The 22807-nt window shown below is 41.9% G+C and overlaps 2 protein-coding genes and 1 pseudogene across 5 annotated transcripts in view; 2 read left to right on the top strand and 1 right to left on the bottom strand.

The window, feature by feature from the left end:
- The window catches only part of NEK3 (NIMA related kinase 3), a 32778-nt gene extending 22535 nt beyond the window's left edge, over nucleotides 1-10243 (top strand). For 2 of the 3 annotated variants that reach the window (XM_080661144.1, XM_080661143.1), the window contains exons 11-16: nucleotides 1142-1188; nucleotides 5172-5274; nucleotides 7296-7439; nucleotides 7890-8024; nucleotides 9075-9204; nucleotides 9661-10243. In XM_080661144.1, coding sequence (XP_080517270.1) covers nucleotides 1142-1188; nucleotides 5172-5274; nucleotides 7296-7439; nucleotides 7890-8024; nucleotides 9075-9204; nucleotides 9661-9745 — 644 coding nt within the window. In that variant the 3' untranslated portion in view covers nucleotides 9746-10243. Of the gene's footprint in view, nucleotides 1-1138; nucleotides 1189-5171; nucleotides 5275-7295; nucleotides 7440-7889; nucleotides 8025-9074; nucleotides 9205-9660 lie in introns of all 3 variants that reach the window. The other variant, XM_080661142.1, reaches the window with a different exon arrangement.
- A 5098-nt stretch (nucleotides 10244-15341) lies between these two features.
- LOC308244097 (protein YIPF5-like) lies at nucleotides 15342-16136 on the bottom strand (annotated as a pseudogene). The gene has a single exon. The product of its transcript is annotated as a protein YIPF5-like (transcript).
- A 2346-nt stretch (nucleotides 16137-18482) lies between these two features.
- NEK5 (NIMA related kinase 5) overlaps nucleotides 18483-22807 on the top strand; it is a 91135-nt gene continuing 86810 nt past the window's right edge. The window contains exon 1 of the mRNA XM_080659580.1: nucleotides 18483-18615. Within this exon, the coding sequence (XP_080515706.1) occupies nucleotides 18499-18615 (117 nt within the window). The 5' untranslated portion in view covers nucleotides 18483-18498. The remainder of the gene's footprint in view (nucleotides 18616-22807) is intronic.

Here is a 22807-nt window from a genome sequence, read left to right as displayed (position 1 = left end):
CTAATAATGTAAACCTTCAGCCTTATAATTCAGCCTTTTCTCCATTACTTAAGAGGTAGCCAGTTACTTTTGCTTCAGCAGTTTCAGTGTTAATTTTACTTTAGGTACTGTTTTGTAGCTTTCATTCACATCCCAGGATAGTAGGAAATTAGTTTTAAAATGCTGGGCTGCCTGGCCGGCGTGGCTCAGTGCTTGAACATAGACCTATGAACCAGGAGGTCATGGTTCAATTCCTGGTCAGGGCACATGCCTGGGTTGTGGGCTTGATCCCCAGTGTGGGGTGTGCAGGAGGCAGCCAGTCAATGATTCTCTCTCTTCATTGATGTTTCTATCTCCCTCTCCCTCTCCCTTCCTCTCTGAAATCAATGAAAATATATTTCACCCAAAATAATTTAGTTAATTAAAAAAATAAAATGCTGGGCAACAACCACAACAAAAATAGTCTAAGAAAAGTTTCAAGATTGGTAAAATGTAGTTTTACAATTCCTAAAAAGAGAACTAAGCCAGCAGAGAGGTACCATGTGTCAGGGCCATATGTCTGGTGGCATCTCCCATCTATTCTGTAGATAGACTAAGAACAGTGAAAACTCTGTGAGGGCAGGGACCATGTCTCATTTCCTCACTGTTGTATTCTCAGTGCCTGTCATTATAGATGCCCAATATCAAGTCTTTAAAGTGTTGAATGAATGAGGAACATGGACTGCTGGCCTCTGACAGAGGAAAATCAGGAAGAAGCCATCCTTACCAAAGGGATCGGTTGCCAGAGTGCTCTCTCCGGCTGCTGGTCCCTTGTGAAGGACACCTATCGCACCTGCTACCACAGCTGTGGGCAAAAGCACAGACTATAGCTAGCTTGGGCTGAAGGTGATAATGACCTTCTGAGTATGCAGAGTATCTTACCTCTTCGTGATTACATGGGTTGGCTTAAGTAAATATAGATGTCAACTTTAGGAATAAAACAGCAAAAAGCAGGTGAGATGTATTACTAGATGGCTAAAGCTTGATAATTACCAATTAGGCTAATACTTTGGTTGGTTGACTTTAAAAACTTCATTTGTCTCAGGCTTTATGCATATCACATTAGGAGCTAGTAATGTGAGCCTTTATGTGCTTTCTCTTTTTCTTTTTTCTCTTTAAGCAGACTCCAGCAGAATCAAGATCACTTTGGAAAAAGAAGCATGCACAGTGGTAAGTGCTTTAAAATTAAATTTATGAAACAGCCATTTCCTGGATACCTGGTATCATTAGATACTGTGGAATATTTGGAAGACTGACCTGGTCCCTCCAGTCTAATAATTTGTCATCTTTTGGCACGTGAAGCAGTTGGTAGCTATTGTCCTGTACTGCCAGCTGAGCCACTTTAGATGACCATTTATTTTGTTGTTGTTTTTTTAATTTTTAATTATTGATGACAAGTGGTTCCAATATGGATGTGAGAGAACTTTGCCTAGCTTAAGTCATGAAAATCTTGTTTTAGCCTGACTTTTGGTTTGTTTTTTATTGTGGCAAAATATATTTATAACATAAAGTTTACTATTTCAGTCACTTTTACAAATACAATTCAATTGCATTAATCACATTTACAAAATTTTGTGACCAGCAGCATTATCTGTTTCTAATACTTTTTCATCATTCCAAACAGAAACTCTGTACCTATTAAACAATAACTCCCCATTCCTTCCTAACCCCCATGCCCACCCCAGTCCCTGGAACCTCTGTTCTACTTTCTGTCTCTCTGACATAATTTGCCTATTCTAGATATTTCATGTAAGTGGAATCATACAAGATTTGTCCTTTTATGTCTGGCTTCTTTTGCTTAGAATAATATATATATTTTTAAATAACTGTTGGTACCTTTTAAAAAATATATGCTTTTATTGATTTCAGAGAGAGGAAGGGAGAAAGAGATAGAAACATCAATGATAAGAGAGAATCATTGATTGGCTGCCTCCTGCATGCCCCTACTGGGGATGGAGCCCGAAACCCAGGCATGTGCCCTGTCCAGGAATTGAACTGTCACTTCCTGATTTATGGGTCGATGCTCAACCCCTGAGCCACACCAGCTGGGCCACATTTTTTAGGTTCACCCATGTTATAGCATGTATCAGAATTTCTTCTTTATTTAGATCACTATTTTGATATTGACATTTTTCTATTAAAAACCTTTTGGTACCTCCCTATTATCCCATGAACCAAGTCGACATTTTTCAGCCTGGCATTCAAGGTTCTGTTTGTCTTGTTTAGCCGTAGGCAGCTTTTACAATAAAGCTGCAATGAAGTCATGCAGAGTAACAGCAATTCATGTCCTAGTATTGTCACAGCCCTCTCAGTAAATTGTGTTCTGCTGATGATGTTTTTCTTTCTTCAGCATTTTAATCTTTTAACTCAAAAAAGGAGAAGATGTACTAATAACAAATTATTCTATTTATGGAATGTACTAGTGAGTAAATTTATAAATTTTTTAATGAACCTTAGATTTTAAATAATAACAACATCCCACCATTATGTTGCTACACATGGAATAAATCCTGCCTCTGTACTTTTTTTTCCTCTGCATGGTAATATCTATTCTTTCCAGCTTTATTGAGGCATAATTTGCATGCAATAAAATTTACTTATTTTTTGCATGTAGTTTGATGAATGTTGGTAATTTTATACAGTCATATAACAACCACCACAGTCAAGGTAAAGAAATCCCACGTTCCTAAAAAGCTTTCTTGTGGCCCTTTGTAGATGATCCTGGCTCTCGTCCTAGGCAGCCACCACTGTGATTTTAATACCACTTAGAGTAGGTATTAAGTCGATGTGTTTTCACAAAATGAAAAGGGAGAAAGAACCATAAAGTAAGTCAAGTAACAGAAAAATTGAGGGAGAAAGAGAGCCCTGGGTAGGCCCACATGGTGTGGTGGGCCTGTAGGCAGAGCTGCGTGTTGCTGGGCCAGGAGTGGTGTTAGATGCTGCTGTCTATTGGGCAGTGACTCGCAGTAGAGATGGAAGATGGGAATCCCTGGCAGCTTTTAAAAACTGCTCATCACAACCACCTCCCAAGATTTTGACATCTTTGTCTATGGGAGGGACCTTTTAAATCATACCCCCTAGATGTGTGGGGAGACAAGTTTGGCAACCATTGTATAGAAATAAGAAAATAAGCTGTCAGCTACAGCCTACTGTTTAATTTATTGACTCATTCAACAAATCATTGAGAACTGTGTGTTGGAGACTGTCAAGGCACTGGATATGTATTTCTTCTCAAAATACATTCAAATTTAAAGACTAGCTAGTGTGTTGCTTCATGAAGTCAAGAGCTTAGGTAATTTGGAAAAATATGAATTAAATAGGAACATTTTGGCCATATGTAGCAACTTTATAAAAATATCTCATTTTGATATTTCCAGCATGAAAAGCCCAGTATAGCAAACCATATTAAAAATTTTTATTACTTATTTCCTCTACAAAGACCTCTCAAACCCTGGCCAGAATGGCTCATTTGGTTGAGTGTCATCCTGTGCACCGAAAGGTTGCCGGTTTGATTCCTGATCAGGGCATATGCCCAGTTTACAGGTTCTGTCCCTGGTTGGGATACTGTAGGGGAGGAACCAGTCGATGTTTCTCTCTCTACCTCTCTCTCTAAAAAATAAAAAACATTTTTTAAAAAGGACTTTAAAAAAAGATCTCAAATACCTGTCATTTTATATATCCTCTTCATATTTGTAATGAATGATATTAACAGCTAGTAGTGCCTGACTTAGTCCTATATAATAAAGAGCTAATATGCAAATAGTCATCACCCTCTCACGCCATCACACTGTCACGACTCAAACACCCAACACTGGGAAGAGAGGAATGGGAACCAGCTAGGCACAAATGAGCTTGTGAGAGAGGAATGGGGACCAGCTAGGCACAAAAGAATTCATGAGAGCCAAAACCGGTTTGGCTCAGTGGATAGAGCGTCAGCCTGCGGACTGAAAGGTCCCAGGTTCGATTCCGGTCAAGGGCATGTAACTTGGTTGCGGGCACATCCCCAGTAGGAGGTGTGCAAGAGGCAGCTGATCGATGTTTCTCTCTCATCGATGTTTCTGACTATCTATCCCTCTTCCTTCCTCTCTGTAAAAAATCAATAAAATATATTTAAAAAAAAAAAAAGAATTCATGAGAGAGGAATGGGGACCAGCCTGGCTACAGCCCAGGAGAGGGACAAGCCGTCCACCCTGTGGTCCCGGGCGCCTGCAGCCCAGGTGAAGCCACCCACCCACTGTCCCCTGCAGCTGTGGCTGGCCCGGGTCCTGGGTGCCTGTTACCGGCCGGAGGAGGGAATCCTGGGTCCTGGGTGCGGGGCAAGTCAGAGCCGGTTAGGGGTGATCAGGCCATCAGGGGAGCAGTTAGGGGCGATCAGGCCAGTAAGGGAGTGGTTAGGGGTGATCAGGCAGGCAGGCAAACGAGTGGTTAGGAGCTAGCAGTCCCAGATTGCCAGAGGCAATCAGACATCCCCCGAGGGGTCCTGGATTGGAGAGGGTGAAGGCCGGCTGAGTGACCGCACCCCCCCCCACCTGCCCCGTGCATGAATTTCTTGCATCAGGCCTCTAGTATACATATATGAATGTATATTATTTTTAATATAATCTGATGTATAGGGTTCTATAATTATTAATGTCTTTGATTCACTAATGTTTATTTAAAATTAAAATAGCTGACTGTAGGGAGCGGCTCTAGAGTTAAGCCTCGGATTGACCTGTGGCAGAGCCACAAACAAGTCCCAGCTTAGAGGGCAGAGCCCTCTTAGCATAATTAAGCTTGACCTTATGGCCACCCCCTAGATCCTTCCTAGGTAGCTAATGGGCTGTGGGAGGTGCAGCAAGTGCTGCCAAAACAAGTGAAACTCACACGAACATTGTAACTGTGTTGACCACTACCTTGTTTTTCTCTGACTATAAAATAAAGCCTCAACATGCTGGCTGGATTCTTCTCTGTGGCCTCATCCAGGCAGAGGAGATCCACCAGCCCCAGCTATATTCTCGTTGTCTGTCTTTTCTTTAATCCTTCACCACCCCTCCTCAGGCTCACCAAACCCTTGGCTGTGCTGGCATGGCACAGCTGACTTTGTATAGTTGTTTATTTACCTTTTTATAGCAATTAAAGCATTGTTTAATCTGAATTTTTAATCTCTTTTAAAGCAAGGGGAAGAACAAGGTAGAAAATGTAGCCACCCTGATTTAGAAAGCACTAATAAAAATTCAGTGGCAAGTACACTGAGGAGAGTAAACATAGAAGAGAAAGGTAAGTTATTCAAATTCTGATCATTGTGTAAGTGAGGGGCTGGGAAATATAGAAGGGGCCCAGTTTTTGCATTACTAGGTCATAGGTGTCATAAACAAGTGGACACATGCAGATTTTTGTTTGCTAATCTAGTAATTTATTTCAGAAGTGTCTTATTTATCCATTAAAAAAGAGAGGATTGTATTTATTAACTAGAGGCCCAGTGCACAAGATTCATGCACTTGGGGAAGGGGGGAATCCCCCCAAGAGTTTCCCGCGCCCTCTCAAAGTCCGGAACTCTTGGGGGATGTCAAGCTCCTGGACATACTTAGCACTGCCGCAGAGGCGGGAGAGGCTCCTGCCACCACCACTGTGCTCGCCAGCCATGAGCCTGGCTTCTGGCTGAGTGGCACTCCCCCTGTGGGAGTGCACTGACCACCAGGGGCAGCTCCTGCATTGAGCATCTGCCCCCTGGTGGTCAGTGTGCATCATAGCGAACAGTCATTCCACTGTTCGGTGGATTTGCATATTAGTTTTTTATTATATAGGCTAATAATTAGAAAAACTAATATTTGTTATGCTCTCCACCATAAAAACATGGCATTCACTGTGTATATAAGTTCTCTAGGGCTTCATTCTTGTACAAAGTATAATATGTAAATACTAGTGGCCCAGTGCACGAAATTTGTGCATGGGGTTGGGGGAGTACCCCTCAGCCCGGTCTGCACCCTCTCCAATCTGGGACCCCTCGAGGGATGTCCGACTGCTGGACCTAAACTGACAGTCAGACATCCCTCTCACAATCCAGGACTGCTGGCTCCTAACTGCTCACCTGCCTGCCTGCCTGATCGCCCCTAACTACTCTGCCTGCTGGCCTGCTTGCCTCCAACTGCCCCCCCCCACCAGCCTGATCACCCCCAACTGCCCCCCCCCGCCAGCCTGCTCACCCCAACCTGCCCTCCCTGCCAGCCTGATTGCCCCCACCTGACCCCCACTGATGGCCTGCTTGCCTCCAACTGCCCCCCCCGGCCTGATCACCCCCAATGTCCCCCCCGCACTGGCCTGATCACCCACAACTGCTGTCCCATCCTGGCCTGATCACCCACAACTGCCCTCTCCTCTTGGCCCCTAACCGCCTCTACCTCAGCCCCGCCACCATGGCTTTGTCCAGAAGAACATCTGGAAGGTCTCCTGGAAGGTCTCCCAGTCTAATTAGCATATTACCCTTTTATTAGTATAGAGGCCTGGTGCACAGGTGGGGGCCAGCTGGTTTGCCCTGAAGGGTGTCCTGGATCAGGGTGAGGGTTCCCTTGGGGGGCGGGGCAGCCTGGATGAGGGGCTGAGGGCTGTTTTCAGGCTGGCCACATTCCCTTCAGGGTAGGGGTCCCTGCTGGGGTGCCTGGCCAGCCTGGGTGAGGGGCTGATGGCCAGTCTGGGTGAGGGGCTGAGGGTTTGCAGGCCCCTCCCTTGGCAGCCGGCCCGGGCGACAGCAACCCAAGCCTCCCGCGCACCCAGGCCGGCTCCATGGCCGCCACCCACAGGCTCCTCCTTCAGCAGCAGCCAGGGCGGGTGGGGGTGACCCAAGCCTTCCGCGTGCCCGGGCCGGCTCCATGGCCGCTGCCCGTAGGCCCTCCCTTCGGTGGCCAGCCCAGGCGGGTGGGAAGCTTGGCTTCCTCCGTTGCCAGGGGTGACCCAAGCCTCCGCTTGCTCTGTCTGGCTCCATGGCCGCCGCCATCTTTGTCCCACTAATTTGCATACTCACTCCTGATTGGCTAGTGGCTGTTGCAAAGTGATGGTCAATTTATATATTTCCTTTTTATTAGTGTGTATATATACATTTTTTTTAATTCACCTTAATGATTTGTTTTTTTTCATGTGGATTTTTTCATTTCCTTTACCACTTAGACTTGGAGAACATGTTAGATCTGAGTTTGAAAGAGAAAAGAAATATTTCTGTTTGTTGTTAGAGAAAGACATGTCTAGAAATAGATAAATAAATAAAAGAATATGCTCAGCATTCCTGTTTTACATTTTAAAACCAGATGGTAAATCAGTTCATCCGAGGAAAGCCAGTTCACCAAAACCTCTCAGGCAACAGTGGGAGAAACATGTATCCACTACAGCGCTTGCAGCTTTGGAAAATGCATCCATACTCGCCTCCAGTTTGACCACAGAGGATGATAGAGGTTAGTAGTCAGATTACTATTATTATGGAACATTTTCTAATAGTTGTTTAATGGGTCAGATATTTTTTAAAGATGTCATTCTGTAAAGGTTATTTGGTGTCACTTGTGAGTGAAATAGATTTTAGTAGAAAATAAAATATAATTAATTTTACTTGATATATGATTTGGAACAGTGGTCGGCAAACCGCGGCTCATGAGCCACATGCGACTCTTTGGCCCCTTGAGTGTGGTTCTTCCACAAAATACCACATGCAGGTGCGCACGTACAGTGCAATGGAAACTTCGTGGCCCATGTGCAGAAGTCGGTTTTTGGCTCTCAAAAGAAATTTCAATCGTTGTACTGTTGATATTTGGCTCTGTTGACTAATGAGTTTGCCAACCACTGATCTAGAAGATAATATGCTAAAAATATTTTTTATTTGACCCTAATTTTTATCTTTTCACAACTAGGTGGTTCTGTAATAAAGTACAGTGAAAATAATAGCCGTAAGCAGTGGCTGAAAGAGACTCCTGAAACCTTGTTGAACATCCTTAAGAATGCTGATCTCAGCTTGGCATTTCAAACATACACAATATATAGACCAGGTGATTTATGTATGTTATGTAATCATGGAAACCCTTTGGTATTCTTTTTAATTGTGGTAAAATATACATAACATAAATTTACCATTTTGACAGTTTTTAATTGTGCAGTTAGGGGCATTAAGCACATTTACATTGTTGTGCAGCCATCACTACCATCCAGCTCTAGAACTTTTCCCATCTTCCAAAACTGAAACTCTGTGCCCATTAAACAATAACTCCCCATTTTTACCTCCCAGAAACCCTTTTATTTTCAAGTTTTAAAATCACATACATAGCATTGTAGTTTTAGGTTTTCTTAAATCTTTTCTAGGCAGTCTTAAACTAAAATTAAAATTTTCTGTAGAGCTATATTACTCCTATTTACTCAGTTGTTTGCTTATTTGTGACTACTTTCTTTGCAAAGTAGCTCATTTTTTCTGTGAAAGTATACTGGTGACTTGACAGTTCAGACTTCTTCACAATAAAAACTATAATCTGACTACCCAAAGGTAACTTTTAATGCTTTAATATAAGTTCTTATATTTGAGGGTTTAATTCTGAATACTTTATTTTGAAGAAAGTAATATTTTTGCTGTTGTTGTTAATCCTCACCCAAGGATATTTTTTCCATTAATTTTTAGAGAGAGTGGAAGGAAGTGGGGTGGTGGTGGAGAGAGAGAGAGAGAAACATTGATGTGTAAGAGACACATTGATTGCTTGCCTCTCGACTGGGGCTGGGGATTAAATCTGAAAATCAGGTACATGGCCTTGACTGGGAATCGAACCCACAAGGGTAAAAGTTTGTTTTTTTTTTAATTTTATTTATAGATTTGAGAGAGAGAAATATTGATTTGTTGTTCCACTTATTTATGCCTTCATTGGTTGAATCTTACTGGGCCTGTTTTATGCCAAAAATCATGCTGGGTAATTGGGGAGGCACTGCAGAAGAAATATAGAACATGGGATTGTCCCTCAATTAGCCAGCAAGCTTTTGGAGGATTTTAGTCCAACATGAGGAAATGAATAAATACTGTTTAAATCTGTATGATTTCTGTTAATATTCCTTTGAAGGTTCAGAAGGGTTCTGCTTGAAAGGTCCCCTGTCTGAAGAAGCAGAAGCATCAGACAGTATTGACGGAGGTTACGATTCTGTCATTTTGGATCCAGAGAGACTCGAACCTAGACTGGATGAGGAGGACACGTACGTGGTGCTATACCTAGAAAGCTTTAGTTGTGGGGTGTGAGTGTGTGTGTGTGTGTGTGTGTGTGTGTGTGTGTGTGTGTGTAATTAACCTTAATAATGTCAGGTTTAACAGCTGGTTATGTTATTTTACACCATAAATGAATAACTTGATCTTTTGTCTGAGGTGGGTAATGCATAATGGTAATTACTAATTCCTGCCTGAGCCAAATGTTTAAAATTGTTCAGCTTGGATTTATTGTTTTTTAATATATTTTCTATTGAAAATATTATAGAAAGTGAAAGAAGTGTTCTTTTGGAAGAACTAACAAATTTTTTTTCTCTGTTCAGTTGCCTTGGAGCTCATTTTTTAAAAAATGTGAATATTGTTATGGTGTTGTTCTGCTTTGAACCCATCAACAAATACTTACCGTACCCCTAACACGGAGGATTAATATCCATATCATTTTTTCACAGGGACTTTGAGGAGGAAGACAACAACTTTGACTGGGTGTCAGAACTGAAGCAGCGAGCTGGCTGGCAAGGAGCATCTGGTGACTAATGCCCAGGGAAATGTTCCTTAGTCAATTGAATAGATGTTTAAAGTGAGGAATTAATGTTTGGATATTAGCTAATGGACTGTATATTTTCCCTTGGAAACAGAATGGGGTAGAGGATGCTGTTGATATTTAAAATTGTTCCTGATTAGTTTAAAAATCTACAATTCTTGTGCGTTTTTTAACGCAAAGGAGAAGGTGTAGAATTATGGGTGTGAGCTTCGGGCTTTGCAGTCAGATAGAACAGAAATTGGATGCTCATTATTTGTGTCTTTGTGGGAAATTACTTAACCTCTTTGGGCCTGAATTTCCTCAACTATAACATGAAGATAATAATGCCTATCTCATAAGGATGCTGACCATGGAGCATGAGAGCAACCCATAATGTTATTATTTGCATTGTTATGATTTCTGTTTATTACTATGTAACTCTTTTTACATTTTCTAAAGATTTTAGGATCTAAATATATTAAATTATAACATAATAATGTGTGAAATTTTTCAATAAGACTTATCTCTTGGTAGTGATCAATGATCTTCCGTGAAATTTACTACCAGCTGTCCGTAAATACAGCCCCTCACAGGATACACAAAAGAGCCCAGTTCAGATGATCCACCCTGGGAAGAGTGGAAAGGGTTACATATCTTTTCGGAAGTTGTCAGTCCTGTACAGGAGAAAGGAATAGGGCCAACGGTGAGGAATCAATATGGAAAGTATCAGAAATTAAATGTTGTGGAACTAATGGAAGGAGCAGGATCCCAACATATATGGGTCACCATGGCACACTGTGCTGGGTCCTGTCATTAAATCCATGATCAATTAGCGGGCTAAGAATATTTTACTAACGCCCTGGCTCTTTTTGCTCAGTGGGTAGAGCATCAGCCTGTGGACTGAAGGGTCCCAGGTTCGATTCCGGTCAAGGGCACATGCCCAGGTTGTGGGCTCGAACTCCAGTTGGGGGTGTGCAGGAAGCAGCCAATCAATGATTCTCATCCTGGATGTTTCGATCTCTCTCTCCCTCTCTCTTCCTCTCTGAAATCAATGAAAATATGTATTTTTTTAAAAAGAATACATTACTGAAGAAGAAATAGCCTCTTCCCTGGGGATTCCATAGGGGCAAGTGTAGGAACAGCATATGCCTGACCAGGTATAGGGAACAATGCTCAGGTGAAGAATAGAGAAAACGATTGTGAAACTATAGTAGGATCATTATTAAGGATCTGCTGAAATGTGGAATACATACATCTTTTAAAGATTTGAACATTTTTGCCCTGACCCGTGTGGCTCAGTTGGTTGAGTGTCATCCCATGCACTGAGAGATCCTGATTTGATTCCCTGTCAGGACACGTGCCCGGGGTGCAGGCTTGATCCCCAGTAGGGGGCATGTAGGACTAGGCTGATTGATGTTTCCTTGTCATCGCTGTTTCTCTGCCTCTCCCTTTCTCTCTCCCTAAAATCAATAAAAACATATTTTGTTTACAAAAAAATTTAAACATGTTTTTATCTTATATATAAAACTGGTACAGACCTTCACCCCTCACACAGTTTATTTATATTTCAACATTTGGTCAGCTTTAGTCTCTTCTGGTCTGTAATAGTCTCCCTGTCTTTCCTTATTTCTCAGGACCTTGAGATCTTTGAGGAAAACTGGTTTGGTATTTTGTAGAATGTTCCTCAGATTGGGTTTGTCTGATGTTTTTTTTTTTCACAATGAGATTGAGCTTAAAGGTTTGGGGAAAGATTACCATAGAAGTGAAGTGCTTTTCCCATCACATCATAATATCAGGGAGAATGTCATCTCAACATGATTTATTACTTCTGTTGTTAACCTTGATTACTTGGTTAAGGTAGTGACTGCCAGCTTCTCCACTGAAAAGTTACTAATTTTCCATTTCCATGCTCTGTTCACTCTTTGCCAGTCACAACATCTAGCCCATCTTCAAAGCCCATATTCAAGTGGAGGGGAATTAAGCTCCACCTCCTGAATGAGGAGTGTAATCCAATACTAAGTCGTTTTTAACAACAAAGGTGCTGGCACCCACATTTTCCGGAGGAGGACATGTGACTGTACAGGGAATAAACGGTTGAGCTGGGATGAGACCCTAAGCCTGGCACTCACACTTAGGTGCGCATTTACTGGGAGGGAAGTGGCCCTCCCTGAGGGCGCTGAGGATGCTGGGAATTTCCAGCCCTTGCTCAGGTGCATTGGAGCTTTCTCTCCCAGGCCATTGGCAACTAGAACTCCCTACTTCAATTGTTCTAGCTTTGGGCATTGGGAGTTGTTTCAGGTTGGCTCCTTTGTCCCTTTGATATACCCTCATCTTTTTGTGTTTTGAGCACCTCCTTTCTGTCATTACAAGAAAATGGTCTGGACTCATCTTGTACCTTCTCTATACCAGCCCCAGAATCAGCCATTTCTCCAATGAGTCCTGATTCCTTTCATTGGTTTAGAAACCAAGATCTGGGTGTGCTTGTTGCTATAGGTGTGTCATTGCTTCTAGGCCCTCTCAGCAGAAAGAGCTAGGAATCATATATATGTATATTATGTGTGTGTATATACTCACATCTCTAGTCATTTCTGTATCTTAATGCATATTAAGCTAAACATGGGTTCATACTGATGTCTTGACTCTAATACAGTACCACAGGGTTCATTCTAGCTCCCTCTCCTTACATCCCCCCCACCCCCGACCTTGCTTATCTGTAGCTTTTGTCTCTGACAGCAAGAAACCTGGCTTAGCCCTAGCTGGTTTGGCTCAGTGGATAGAGTGTTGGCCTGAAGACTAAAAGGTCTGCCTGGGTTCGATTCCGGTCAAGGGCACATGCCCAGGTTGCAGGCTCGATCCCCAGTAGGGAGCGTGCAGGAGGCAGCTGATCAATGATTCTCTCTCATCATTTATGTTTCTATCTCCCTCTCCTTCCTCTCTGAAATCAATAAAAAAAGAAATCTGGCTTGTACCATCCACCATCCAGTTAGTTGTTCAACATCAGTATACTTATAAAGCAATTTCCAAATTATTAACCCATACCCTTGTGAGAAACAAATTTACTAACTATAATAGATTTTATGTATTGTTCCTATTGTCTTTAACTACAATTCCAATCAAAATACCATTTCTTAAAGTTACTTAGGTTAGCTTCTTTTTTTTTACCATTCTTGAGGACTTCAAGAGTTAAAGTAGGCAAAGATAGTTTTAAATATATTTGCAGATATTCAGCTTTCATACGTACTATATTTTAGTATTACTCCAGTGTGTAAACATTTCCAAACCATCAAACAAAGGGAACTTGAAATTATGTATAGTTTTTGAGAGGCTGAATGAATCATTTTTTTTTTAATATATTTTATTGATATTTTACAGAGAGAGGAAGGGAGAGGGATAGAGAGCTAGAAACATCGATAAGAGAGAAACATCGATCAGCTGCCTCCTGCACACCTCCCACTGGGGATGTGCCCGCAACCAAGGTACATGCCCTTGACCGGAATTGAACCCGGGACCCTTCAGTCTGCAGGCCGACGCTCTATCCACTGAGCCAAACCGGTTTCGGCTGAATGAATCTTGATTGAATGACAAATCCCTTTGAAAGTCAGATGGTTTGCAAGGTTTTGCTTTTAATAAAATTTCAAGAGACTCAATGGTTAGAAACCATTTTTAGTGATAGATTGCTAAATGATTCTTGACATACAAGTAGACAAGAATTGAGAGACTCTTAACAAAACTTCCAGTTCTATTTACTTATATGAATGTGGTTTCTCAGCACTTACAGCTTTAAAAAGAGAAAAACAGAAGAGAATCAATGTTAAACCTTGTCTAATCCAGCAAAAAGTTAGCATTCTTCTATAGATACTAACTGAACTAATTAGGAGGGAGGAAGAAGAAAGTCCATTCAAGTCTTTAAGAGATAAATGTCTGATACTGTTTTACTTTTTATAATTAAGTATTAATGTAATTTATTTTATTTTGATCAATGATAATAATAACTAATATTTTAATAATCCAGTAAAAAGCCTATATCAGGAAAAAGTAATTTCCATTTTTATAATGGGTGATCAGTAAGATTTTTAAGCATGAAAAACATTACACATGGAGGAGATAAGAGTTCAGGGAGAAAAAGGAATAATATAAACTTTCTGATTCTCAAAGAAGAGTTTACTTTTTTAATTAATTGGGAAAATTTTTAATAAGCATGAAATGCACTTTACATTGATATTCGCAATACTGAAATTGTGATATTTTAAATTTTTTTCTCTAAAAAGGTTAGTGATTTTCTTTTTTCTGGGAAACATAGAGATCCAACTAACTATGACATTAATGTGGTCAGTCTAGGTCACTATTAGTTAATGCTAATATCGAAACAAGTGTCATTTCATGTCTGTAATAAGGTAGACTGTGAACTTCTGTGTCACTGAATTTTAGCAAAAATTCCCTGAGGTAATTTAAAGGGATGTCAAATTTTTTAAGTATAAACTCTATGTTGGGATCACTTTTCTGCTTGAAGTGCATCTGACTTGAGAATACAAGCGATTTTCTTCTCTAATTCCTTAGGAAAATATGTCAGCAATAAGTCTGTATCTTCTTTATTATGACTGGGTTGTTCGTTTGTTTTGTTTTTCTGCTTTTACTTTTATTAGTATTTACTTTATGCTGAATTTACTCCCGGGCCAATAAGTTTTTGTTGCTTCAGTTTCTTCTGGGATATCTGGGGAAAGAAACAAATAAAAATGACTATTAAGTTTCCTGAAGAAACATCCACACTACAACTTAAAGGAGTAGGTCTTAACTCAGTGAAAGAATTGGAAACTTCAATCATGACTGGGTTGTTTTAAGAAAGATTATCAGCCTGGCCAGGGTGGTTCAGTTGGTTGAGTGCTGTCCCATGCACCAGGAGGTTGCTGGTTCTATTCTGGTCAGGGGACATGCCCAAGCTGCGGGCTCAATCCCTACCAGGGGGCAGCCGATGGATGTTTCTATCTCTCTCTCCCTCTCCCTTCCCCTCTCTGAAATCAGTAAAAACATATTTTTTTAAAAAGAAAGATTATCAGCTCTGAAGTTAGTTTCCATAGTTGATAAAAAAAAATACGTTAAAAACAGTATAATTTGCAAGTAAAAAGGTTTTCAAAGGCTGCAGGAACAGGACAGAAATAGCATTTCTTATTTGTGTAAGCACAAGCACTTAAAGCTAATCTGTAGGTAAATCCAATATAGTATTCAAAAGTTCTATAAAAATGAACAAAAGATACATCTTTATTTCCATTGTTCCAATAGACAAATGTTAGATCTGCATGAAAGTTGCACTGCAGCAGTTTGCTGGTCCTATTTAAGAGTTTGAAGTTCTTTTTGTGTATTTGGCTCAATTATGTTTGCATCCCAGATAAATTCAGTTCAAAAATATGGAAATTAGCCCTGGCTGGTGTGGCTCAGTTGGTTGAGCATTGTCAGGTGCACCAAAAAGTCACTGGTTGGATTTCTGGTCAGGGCACATGCCCCAGTTGCGGGTTTAATCCCTGGTCGAATTGCATATGGGAGGGAACCGATCTATATCTCTCACATCAATGTTTCTCCCTCCCTCCCTCCTCTCTAAAGTCAATAAAAACATATTTAAAAAAACAAAATGGAAATTAGGGCAAAGATTCCATATAACAAGGCACAAAGATATGCTACTAGAAGTTGCTGTCCTTCCATGGCTAATGCAGAAATAAACAAATTTGGAAGCAGAAAAATGAAAAGTTCGGAGAAAAACCACACCACCTAGTAATTCCAGCAGTGAGAATGGTTCCCACCATTTATTGCAAAGAAAATATCACCACAAAACTGAAAAGTGGGATCACGGGATGAAGACAATATCTAAGGACACTTGCCACACAACCAAATGAAATACCTATCATACTCATTAAGTTTAATAAAGCATTCCTAGACATTCAATTGTACTGATCCCATATACATAACCAAACTGAATTTTGCCAGCCAGAAACAATATGACTCCAAAGGCAAAGCAAAAAACCATGGGTCCTGCCAGATGAGTCTCATTCATGATGCTGTCATCTGATACTTTTGATGGATGTAACACTGTTAGTGTTTTTTGCCAGATGTGGTCAACGATGATACCTAATTCTTCCAATAAAAGTGGTTCATCCTCAAAGCTGTTTCCATAGAATGGCTGAGGAGCAGTTGGAGTATATGCCTGAGCTGGCTGGAAATCTGCCCGGCATGTGGCTGTTGTGACAGCATCACGTCTGGAGGGACATACCGACCTTGCTGCCAGTAGTCATAGCCAGCACACTGTTTGCTACAGGGCCCTCCCCTTCCTCCATAACCATAGGACTGCTGTGACTGGTCATAAATGCTGTAACTTGTCTGGTAGAAATCCGTGTTTAAGTTATCAAAACCTGACATTGCAAATGATCAAACTGGAGGCTGTGACCATAACTCCAGCAGCCCCAACTATCCCCACCCCAACTCAGTTTAAGATCCTTCGGCTTCATGTCACAGGCCGAAGAACTGCCGAGCGAGCTTTGGTATTTATTATTTTTTAATAGGTAATGGTGGTTTTCAAATTGCCATGGTATCTAGATTCCATTTGTATGTTTACTTGTGTCAGTATTTATAGTTGCTGGAAATTACATCCTTCTCAATTACTGAACATGTAATGAAACGTTTTAGCAGCTTAATGTGCAATCTGGAATGAGGAATAGTGGCGGGTAGGGAGAGGGAAGCAGCAGCCAGTTTTTAAAGAGGACCCCAAGGGAGGCCGCCGGCTGTGGACCGAATTGTAGGATTCCATTCCAAGTGTCCATCTCTTGACAGGATTTGAGACCTTGCACAAGACTTCCTGTCTCAATTTAGCTCATTTGTAAAATTGGGCGTCCACTACTTGGCTGGGTTCTTGTAAAGAATAGAGACAATGTATGCAAAGAATCTGGTACGCCGCAAGCAAGAACGGGAACTGTGTGCTTGCTGAGTGTTAGCAGAGGAGTTCCGACTTAAGGCAACCGGAGGTGACACGGCCTGGTCTCCAAACTCGCTGGCCTCTGACCCCTCCTCCGGGTGGACGGTGCGGACCAGTCCTCTGCCGGCCAGGTTCCCGCGCCCCGCCCACGCCCCTGGCCCGGCTCCGCCCAGCGGCCGGGAACGCAGGTCAGTCCGGAGGCTTCTCTCGCCCCGCGGAGCCGGGGTGCAGGTATGCAGCGGGCGGGCCCCCTTGTGCTTACCCCGAGCTGCTCCCCAGGGCTCGGGATTCTCAGGGAAAGGAATAGGGCCTATACCCCGGGAGACCGGCGGCGGAGGAGCGGTCTCCTGTGCGTCGGTCTCCATGGCAATGCGCAGCGCGCTCAGTTCCTTCCGAGTGTTCCTAAAGGAGGATTTTCCCCAAAACCTAGGCCTTTAACTCCCTGGTGCCACCTCGGGAGCGTCAAGGGCCAGTAGTTCCCGCGCTGCTGCCCTTGAGTTTAGATTCCCTATCTGCTTCCCTCAAAATTCGAGTGTCCGCAGCTTCCTCTGGATGCGGAGCTGGTGCCCAGCCCCATCACATCCAATCTACCCCGTTCCTCCCCTGACAAAAATTACTCTAAAGCATAACCGCCTGGCCGGTGTGGCTCAGTTGGTTGGAGCATCCTCCCTACACCAAAAGGTGGCGGGTTTGATCCCAGGTCAGAGCACACACCCAGGCTTCAGGTTGGATCCCAGGTCATCACAGGCGAGAGGCAGCTGATGGATGTTTCTCTCACATCAATGTTTCTCCCTCTCTCCCCCTTCCTCTTTCTGAAAATCAGTTTTAAGAAATGGTTAAAAAAAAAAAATAATAACCAGTCTGCTCATTAAGTTTTAAGAAGTCGACATTAGACCGGAACGGGAAGTATAAAGGGGAAATGCAAGGAAACATTTTATAACAAAGTATTCCCATCTGTAAATGCTTGGTGCTGCTACACTTGAACAAGTACTGCTGTAGCCGGGTGCCCACACCCTGCCAGGGAGTCACCTGACCGCGATGGCTTCAGCTACCAGCAGAGGCTGTTGGCGTGACTTTTCCAAAAACGGTGAAGCGTTCTTGGTAAACTTCAAAACAAAGTGCAGTTAAGCCTTGCTTTACGTGTAGTTGCATCCCCCGAAAATTGTTCATTAAAACTGTGAAAATTTCTTTGTATTCATATGTAAAATAGAGTTGGGTTCTAGCTGCAGATATGCGGATTTTTCCACGGACATGAATGTGTGGGAGACTTTCTAATGTTGTAGGGCTGCGGGGTAATCCTTTATTGTGCGGACCATCCCTTCTATCTCAGAATCTTAGTGTCCCACTCCCTAACTGCTTCTAAATTCCTCGGTGCCTCTCCGTCTCCGAGGAGAAGAGAAAAAAAACCAAAAAACAAAACACACCAAACCCCATAAATTTCCAAAAGGCCCCCTAGGGGGCAGTACTTCATTACTGAGAAAGGCTGGATTGTAAAATGCCACAGACATAAGGACATTCCTGCTTTATAGAGGTGATAATGCCCACGCTCACCACACTATAGTGTACCAACGCTGAGCAACAACCCACGTCTGATCTCGGAGCCCACCAAGAAGCTCAGTCTCATTTTGGTTGTTACTTGTGGCCACCTGGAAAGTTATTTGACTGTCTTGGTTGAGGTCCGAAGGAAAGTTTTAGCAAAATGAGTTCTTTTACATTTTAGTGATCAATTTTCTGACTTTGTATGTTTATGAAAAAGGTGCAATAAAATTTCATTTCTCTAATTTCAGGAAACTTCATGCATTGGAAACCATGGATAAATATGATGTGATTAAGGTCATTGGGGAAGGTGCCTTTGGGAAAGCATACTTGGCCAAAGGGAAATCAGATAGCAAGCACTGTGTTATAAAAGAGATCAATTTTGCAAAGGTAAAATTAAGAAATTCAAATTCCTATTCATACTCAGTGGTCTATTCAGCTGGCTTTTAATCCAGTATTTAAAGGAAACACTTTTTGGGGGTCTTTTATTACAAGTATGAGCTAGTTGACTCTTGTTCACTCCACCTCCTAAATCCATTGTCCAAACAGCAACCAGTAATCATATTTAAAAAAAATAAGTGTTGCTCAGTGGTTGAGCATTGACCTATGAACCAGAAGGTTACAGTTCAATTCCCGCCCAAACCACCCCCCCCCCCCCCACCATCAGGGCACATGCCCAGGTTTCAGGCTCGATCCCCAGTATGGGGCATGCAGGAGGCTGCCAATCAATGATTTTCTTTCATTGTTGATATTTTTATCGCTCTCTACCTCTCCCTTCATCTCTGAAATCAATAACTATATATATATATATATATATATATATATATATATATATTAAAAAGACAAAAAGAAAAAGAAATCAAGAATAAAAAGAAAAGAATCCACATCACCCTGGCTCCTATGGCACTCTGTGGGGTGGCCTGCAGGCCTATGGAGGTACTGCCTTCCTGTATTGCTGACTTTGCTGTTTTGCCAGTACACTGTGTGAGGTCCTTGCAATCATTCCGTCTGGCTCTGCCAAGGCACTAGGGGTGAGTTAATGAAATGTTTGACCAAATGTAGCAGGCTAATTTTTAAGTTGATAATTTTCTATGGCCCATGAATGATGTTATAAATATCCAAATGACCCTTGGCAGAAAAAAGGTTCCCCACCCCTGTTCTAGAGGATTTCTAAATGAGAGCAGCAGAAGAAGATTTATACATAATGTCTACAAAATGAACTACTCAAGTTGCACAATGTCATTAAAGCCACTGATTTGGACACCTAAAAATGGTTAAAATGTTGTAAATTTTGTTATATTTATTTTATCACAGTTTAAAATTGCAAAGAAGAAAAAAAGAGAGGACTAACCAAACTTACATCAAAGCTGAAAGCATAGATGATTAACTTCCAAGAGGATGCTTTATTTACCAAAATAGGGCCCTTTTCATGGATCTATGGTTTACTTCTACTAATGTCCTCTTATTCTAGTGTCCTGTCAGTGCTTCCTTTTATGACATTATTCTGCTCACTCCCTTGTTTATCTGACTACTTTTTCTCAGGCCTCTCTGTCTACTCACCTTCTACATATCCTTTACTGACTCTCATTGTTACTGGAGAATTGTGCAGGTGGAATTTCTCTGTTGTTAGTGGAAGTGGAGTTCTTGGGACGCCACTGGAATAAGAATTTCTGGAGGCGCCCAGGGGAGGATGAGATGTGATAGAAAGCTTTATTTGCATGGAGTTATATCCCTTGGTTTCCAAAGTCCCATTTCCCTTAAACCAGTCCTGGGAAAGGTGCAGCTGGGAATCCAAAGTCCCATTTCCCTTAAACCAGTCCTGGGAAAGGTGCAGCTGGGAATCCAAAGTCCCATTTCCCTTAAACCAGTCCTGGGAAAGGTGCAGCTGGGAATCCAAAGTCCCATTTCCCTTAAACCAGTTCTGGGAAAGGTGCAGAGCTAAAAGCAAAGCCAGTGTCCAGAGTGCTCCATGGTGGAGCTGGGTCCGATGTAGCATCAGGCTAGTTGTAGCCCATTAGTTCATTGTGTGTGGTCCACCTGGCCATGTGGGCGAATGTGGGGGAGCACAACAAGAGAGCCAGGTGTGTGAGCAAGCAGACAAGAGAGAGCAGCTCTTTATTTAAGAGCTTAAATATCAAATCTTCCTGCACCTGCAGTGGCCACGTCTATATGCCTACTCTGGCCAATGCCCTGTTCCCAGGTTTGACCGACAGACAGGCACCCTCTCTATGTCACCTAGGCTTTACTGGGCCTGCATCTAATCTTTCTTTGTCCAGTCCCTTCCTCCCAGGATCTGTGGGAAACAGACGTGGAGAGTGGTAAATGCAGCTTTCTGGCACAAATGGCATGCCTATATGATCTGGCCTTCCCTTTGCACCTTTCCTGTTAATTAATAACCAAGTTATTACAACAGTATCATCATTTCTCTGTACTTTGTATAAGCACCTCACTTCAATTGTGACCACTAAACAGATCACTCTTAAAACCCTCCCTCCTGATACCTTCCAGAGCCCTAGCTCTGCATTTCATCTTCAAGTAATATCTCTTTTAGTAATCTATTGTATAACATATTGCCTCAAACTTAGTGGCTTAAACAATAAACATTTATTATCTTGCATCAAGAATTAAGGGTGAAGATCATCAAGAACCATCTTGGAAGGGACCATAAAAATACCCCAAACAAAGTAGAAATTTCTCATCTTTCTAAGCAGACCCACTTCATCTGCTGTGTGCTTCACTGTGTTAATGACATCACTGTCCTTACGATATCCAGGCTCAAAACCTTGGGGTCATCTGTGAATTTTTTCTCTTTACAGGCACCCAAAACACCAGAAAAGCTGTTATCTGACAGCCTCCTGAATTTAAATGAGGGACCATGATTGCATTGTGATAAAGCCAATTATTAAAGCAATTAAAGCAAGCAAAATTATTAAAGAAGCAAGGCAAGCAAATCTATTTCATCTGGCTCAGAGCACAGATGACCATCACTCAACTAATATGAGGAGCGAGTTGGTGGGGGTTCATGGCATTATATACCCTCCTGTCTATAGATTTTTAAATTCCTCTGCTGAATATCTTGGTACAGATTAATTCTCAAGGTCCCTTTTTACTTTGTTGTGGCCTTCCCAGAATTCATAAGAAGTACCCAGCAACTTTATCTTACCAACCTTGAAACTGCTGGCTTCTCTGTTTAGGGAATAAAAAATAAAACAGCCCTGCCCGGCCAGCGTGGCTCAGTGGTTTAGCATCAACTTATGAACCAGGAAGTTACAGTTCCATTCCTGGTTAGGGTACATGTCCATGTTGCTTGATCCCTAGTAGGGATTTGCAGGAGGCAGCTGATCAATGATTCTCATAATTGTTGTTTTTATCTCTCTCCCCTCCTCTCTGAAATCAATAAAAATATATTTTAAAAATAAAACAGCCCTTTTATTTCTTCCCCTCTCCCCACCCCTCCCCCCCTTTCCTGCATTTTTTAGTTGGAGAGTCATTAACCATTTGCTTTCAAGCTGTCCTTGGGAAAGGTAAGGGCTTGCAGTCTTGCCGTTTACAAGCTGGTTGCAAATTGTTCACACGGTTTGGCCTTGTTTTAACATTCTTGTCTTAGTTTCCCTATTCTACTTGCCCTGGAATTTTCCTAGCTTCTCACTGCTCTGTAACATTTCCAGATGAAATTTCTTGTTAAATACTGTTGATTCTTTCTCTTCCTTGACTTTGAATTCCTTTTGTTCATGCCCTGGGTTCCTTGGATCAGTCAGTAGCATTCTCAAGGCCCCAGCTTTCATATAGCACAATTTTGATAATGCTCCAGTTATGTCCCCAAACCTTCACTGGGACAGAAATTATAAAGGAAAAGATGGCTAAGTTTGACTACATAAAGATATAAAGCTTCCGTGTGACAAAAAAACCACCATGAATAAATTGAAAGGAAATTCACAAAATATAAAAATATTTGCAAGTATTGATTAAAAGGTGCTAGTTTTTATAAATAAAAAAAACAAAACCCATAACTGAAGACATAACCCATAACAATTTCAAATTAATTTGTAAACTAATTAATGTAAATCAATAAATATCACTGTTTGTTTATGCATTTGGGGAGGACTAAAAAGAATATGAAAATGGGAGGAAGCAGTCCCTCTCTTATTCTACTGATGGGAAGGTAGATTGTGAAAAGGTGAACTTGGTGGGTTAGCATGGTGGTGCACGGGCAGGCTAAGTAGCCATCTCAGACAGTGATTAAAGTAAAATTGAATTTATTTAAGGGAAGGCGTCGGGGATAGGACATCCAAAGGGAAAGGTTGCACAGCACCAAGCCAAGGGGACACTGCGTCCATGATGGCAGCACCTCGGAGCTGGAGTTTCATCCTTCCTAGTACATGCAGTCGCTGTCAGGAAGCTTGTCCTTAGTGGGTTTGGGGACGGAGCTGGTGAGCTTGGAATGCAAGTGTGCCATCAGGACAGTTTCAGTTCCTTGTATGTGACTCCTGCTGTCCAGCGAGTTTTTCCAGGTCTTTTGTTCTCCTGTGGCAGGAAGCTTGCAAATGGCCATTAAGGAGTATATTGCCCTACAGTCCTAATA

The sequence above is a fragment of the Plecotus auritus genome (genome assembly GCF_963455305.1).
Source record: "Plecotus auritus genome assembly, chromosome: 3".
In the NCBI taxonomy this organism is placed as follows: domain Eukaryota; kingdom Metazoa; phylum Chordata; class Mammalia; order Chiroptera; family Vespertilionidae; genus Plecotus; species Plecotus auritus.
Note: the sequence above shows the minus strand (reverse complement) of the source record. Positions and strands in the feature narration are given on the sequence as shown.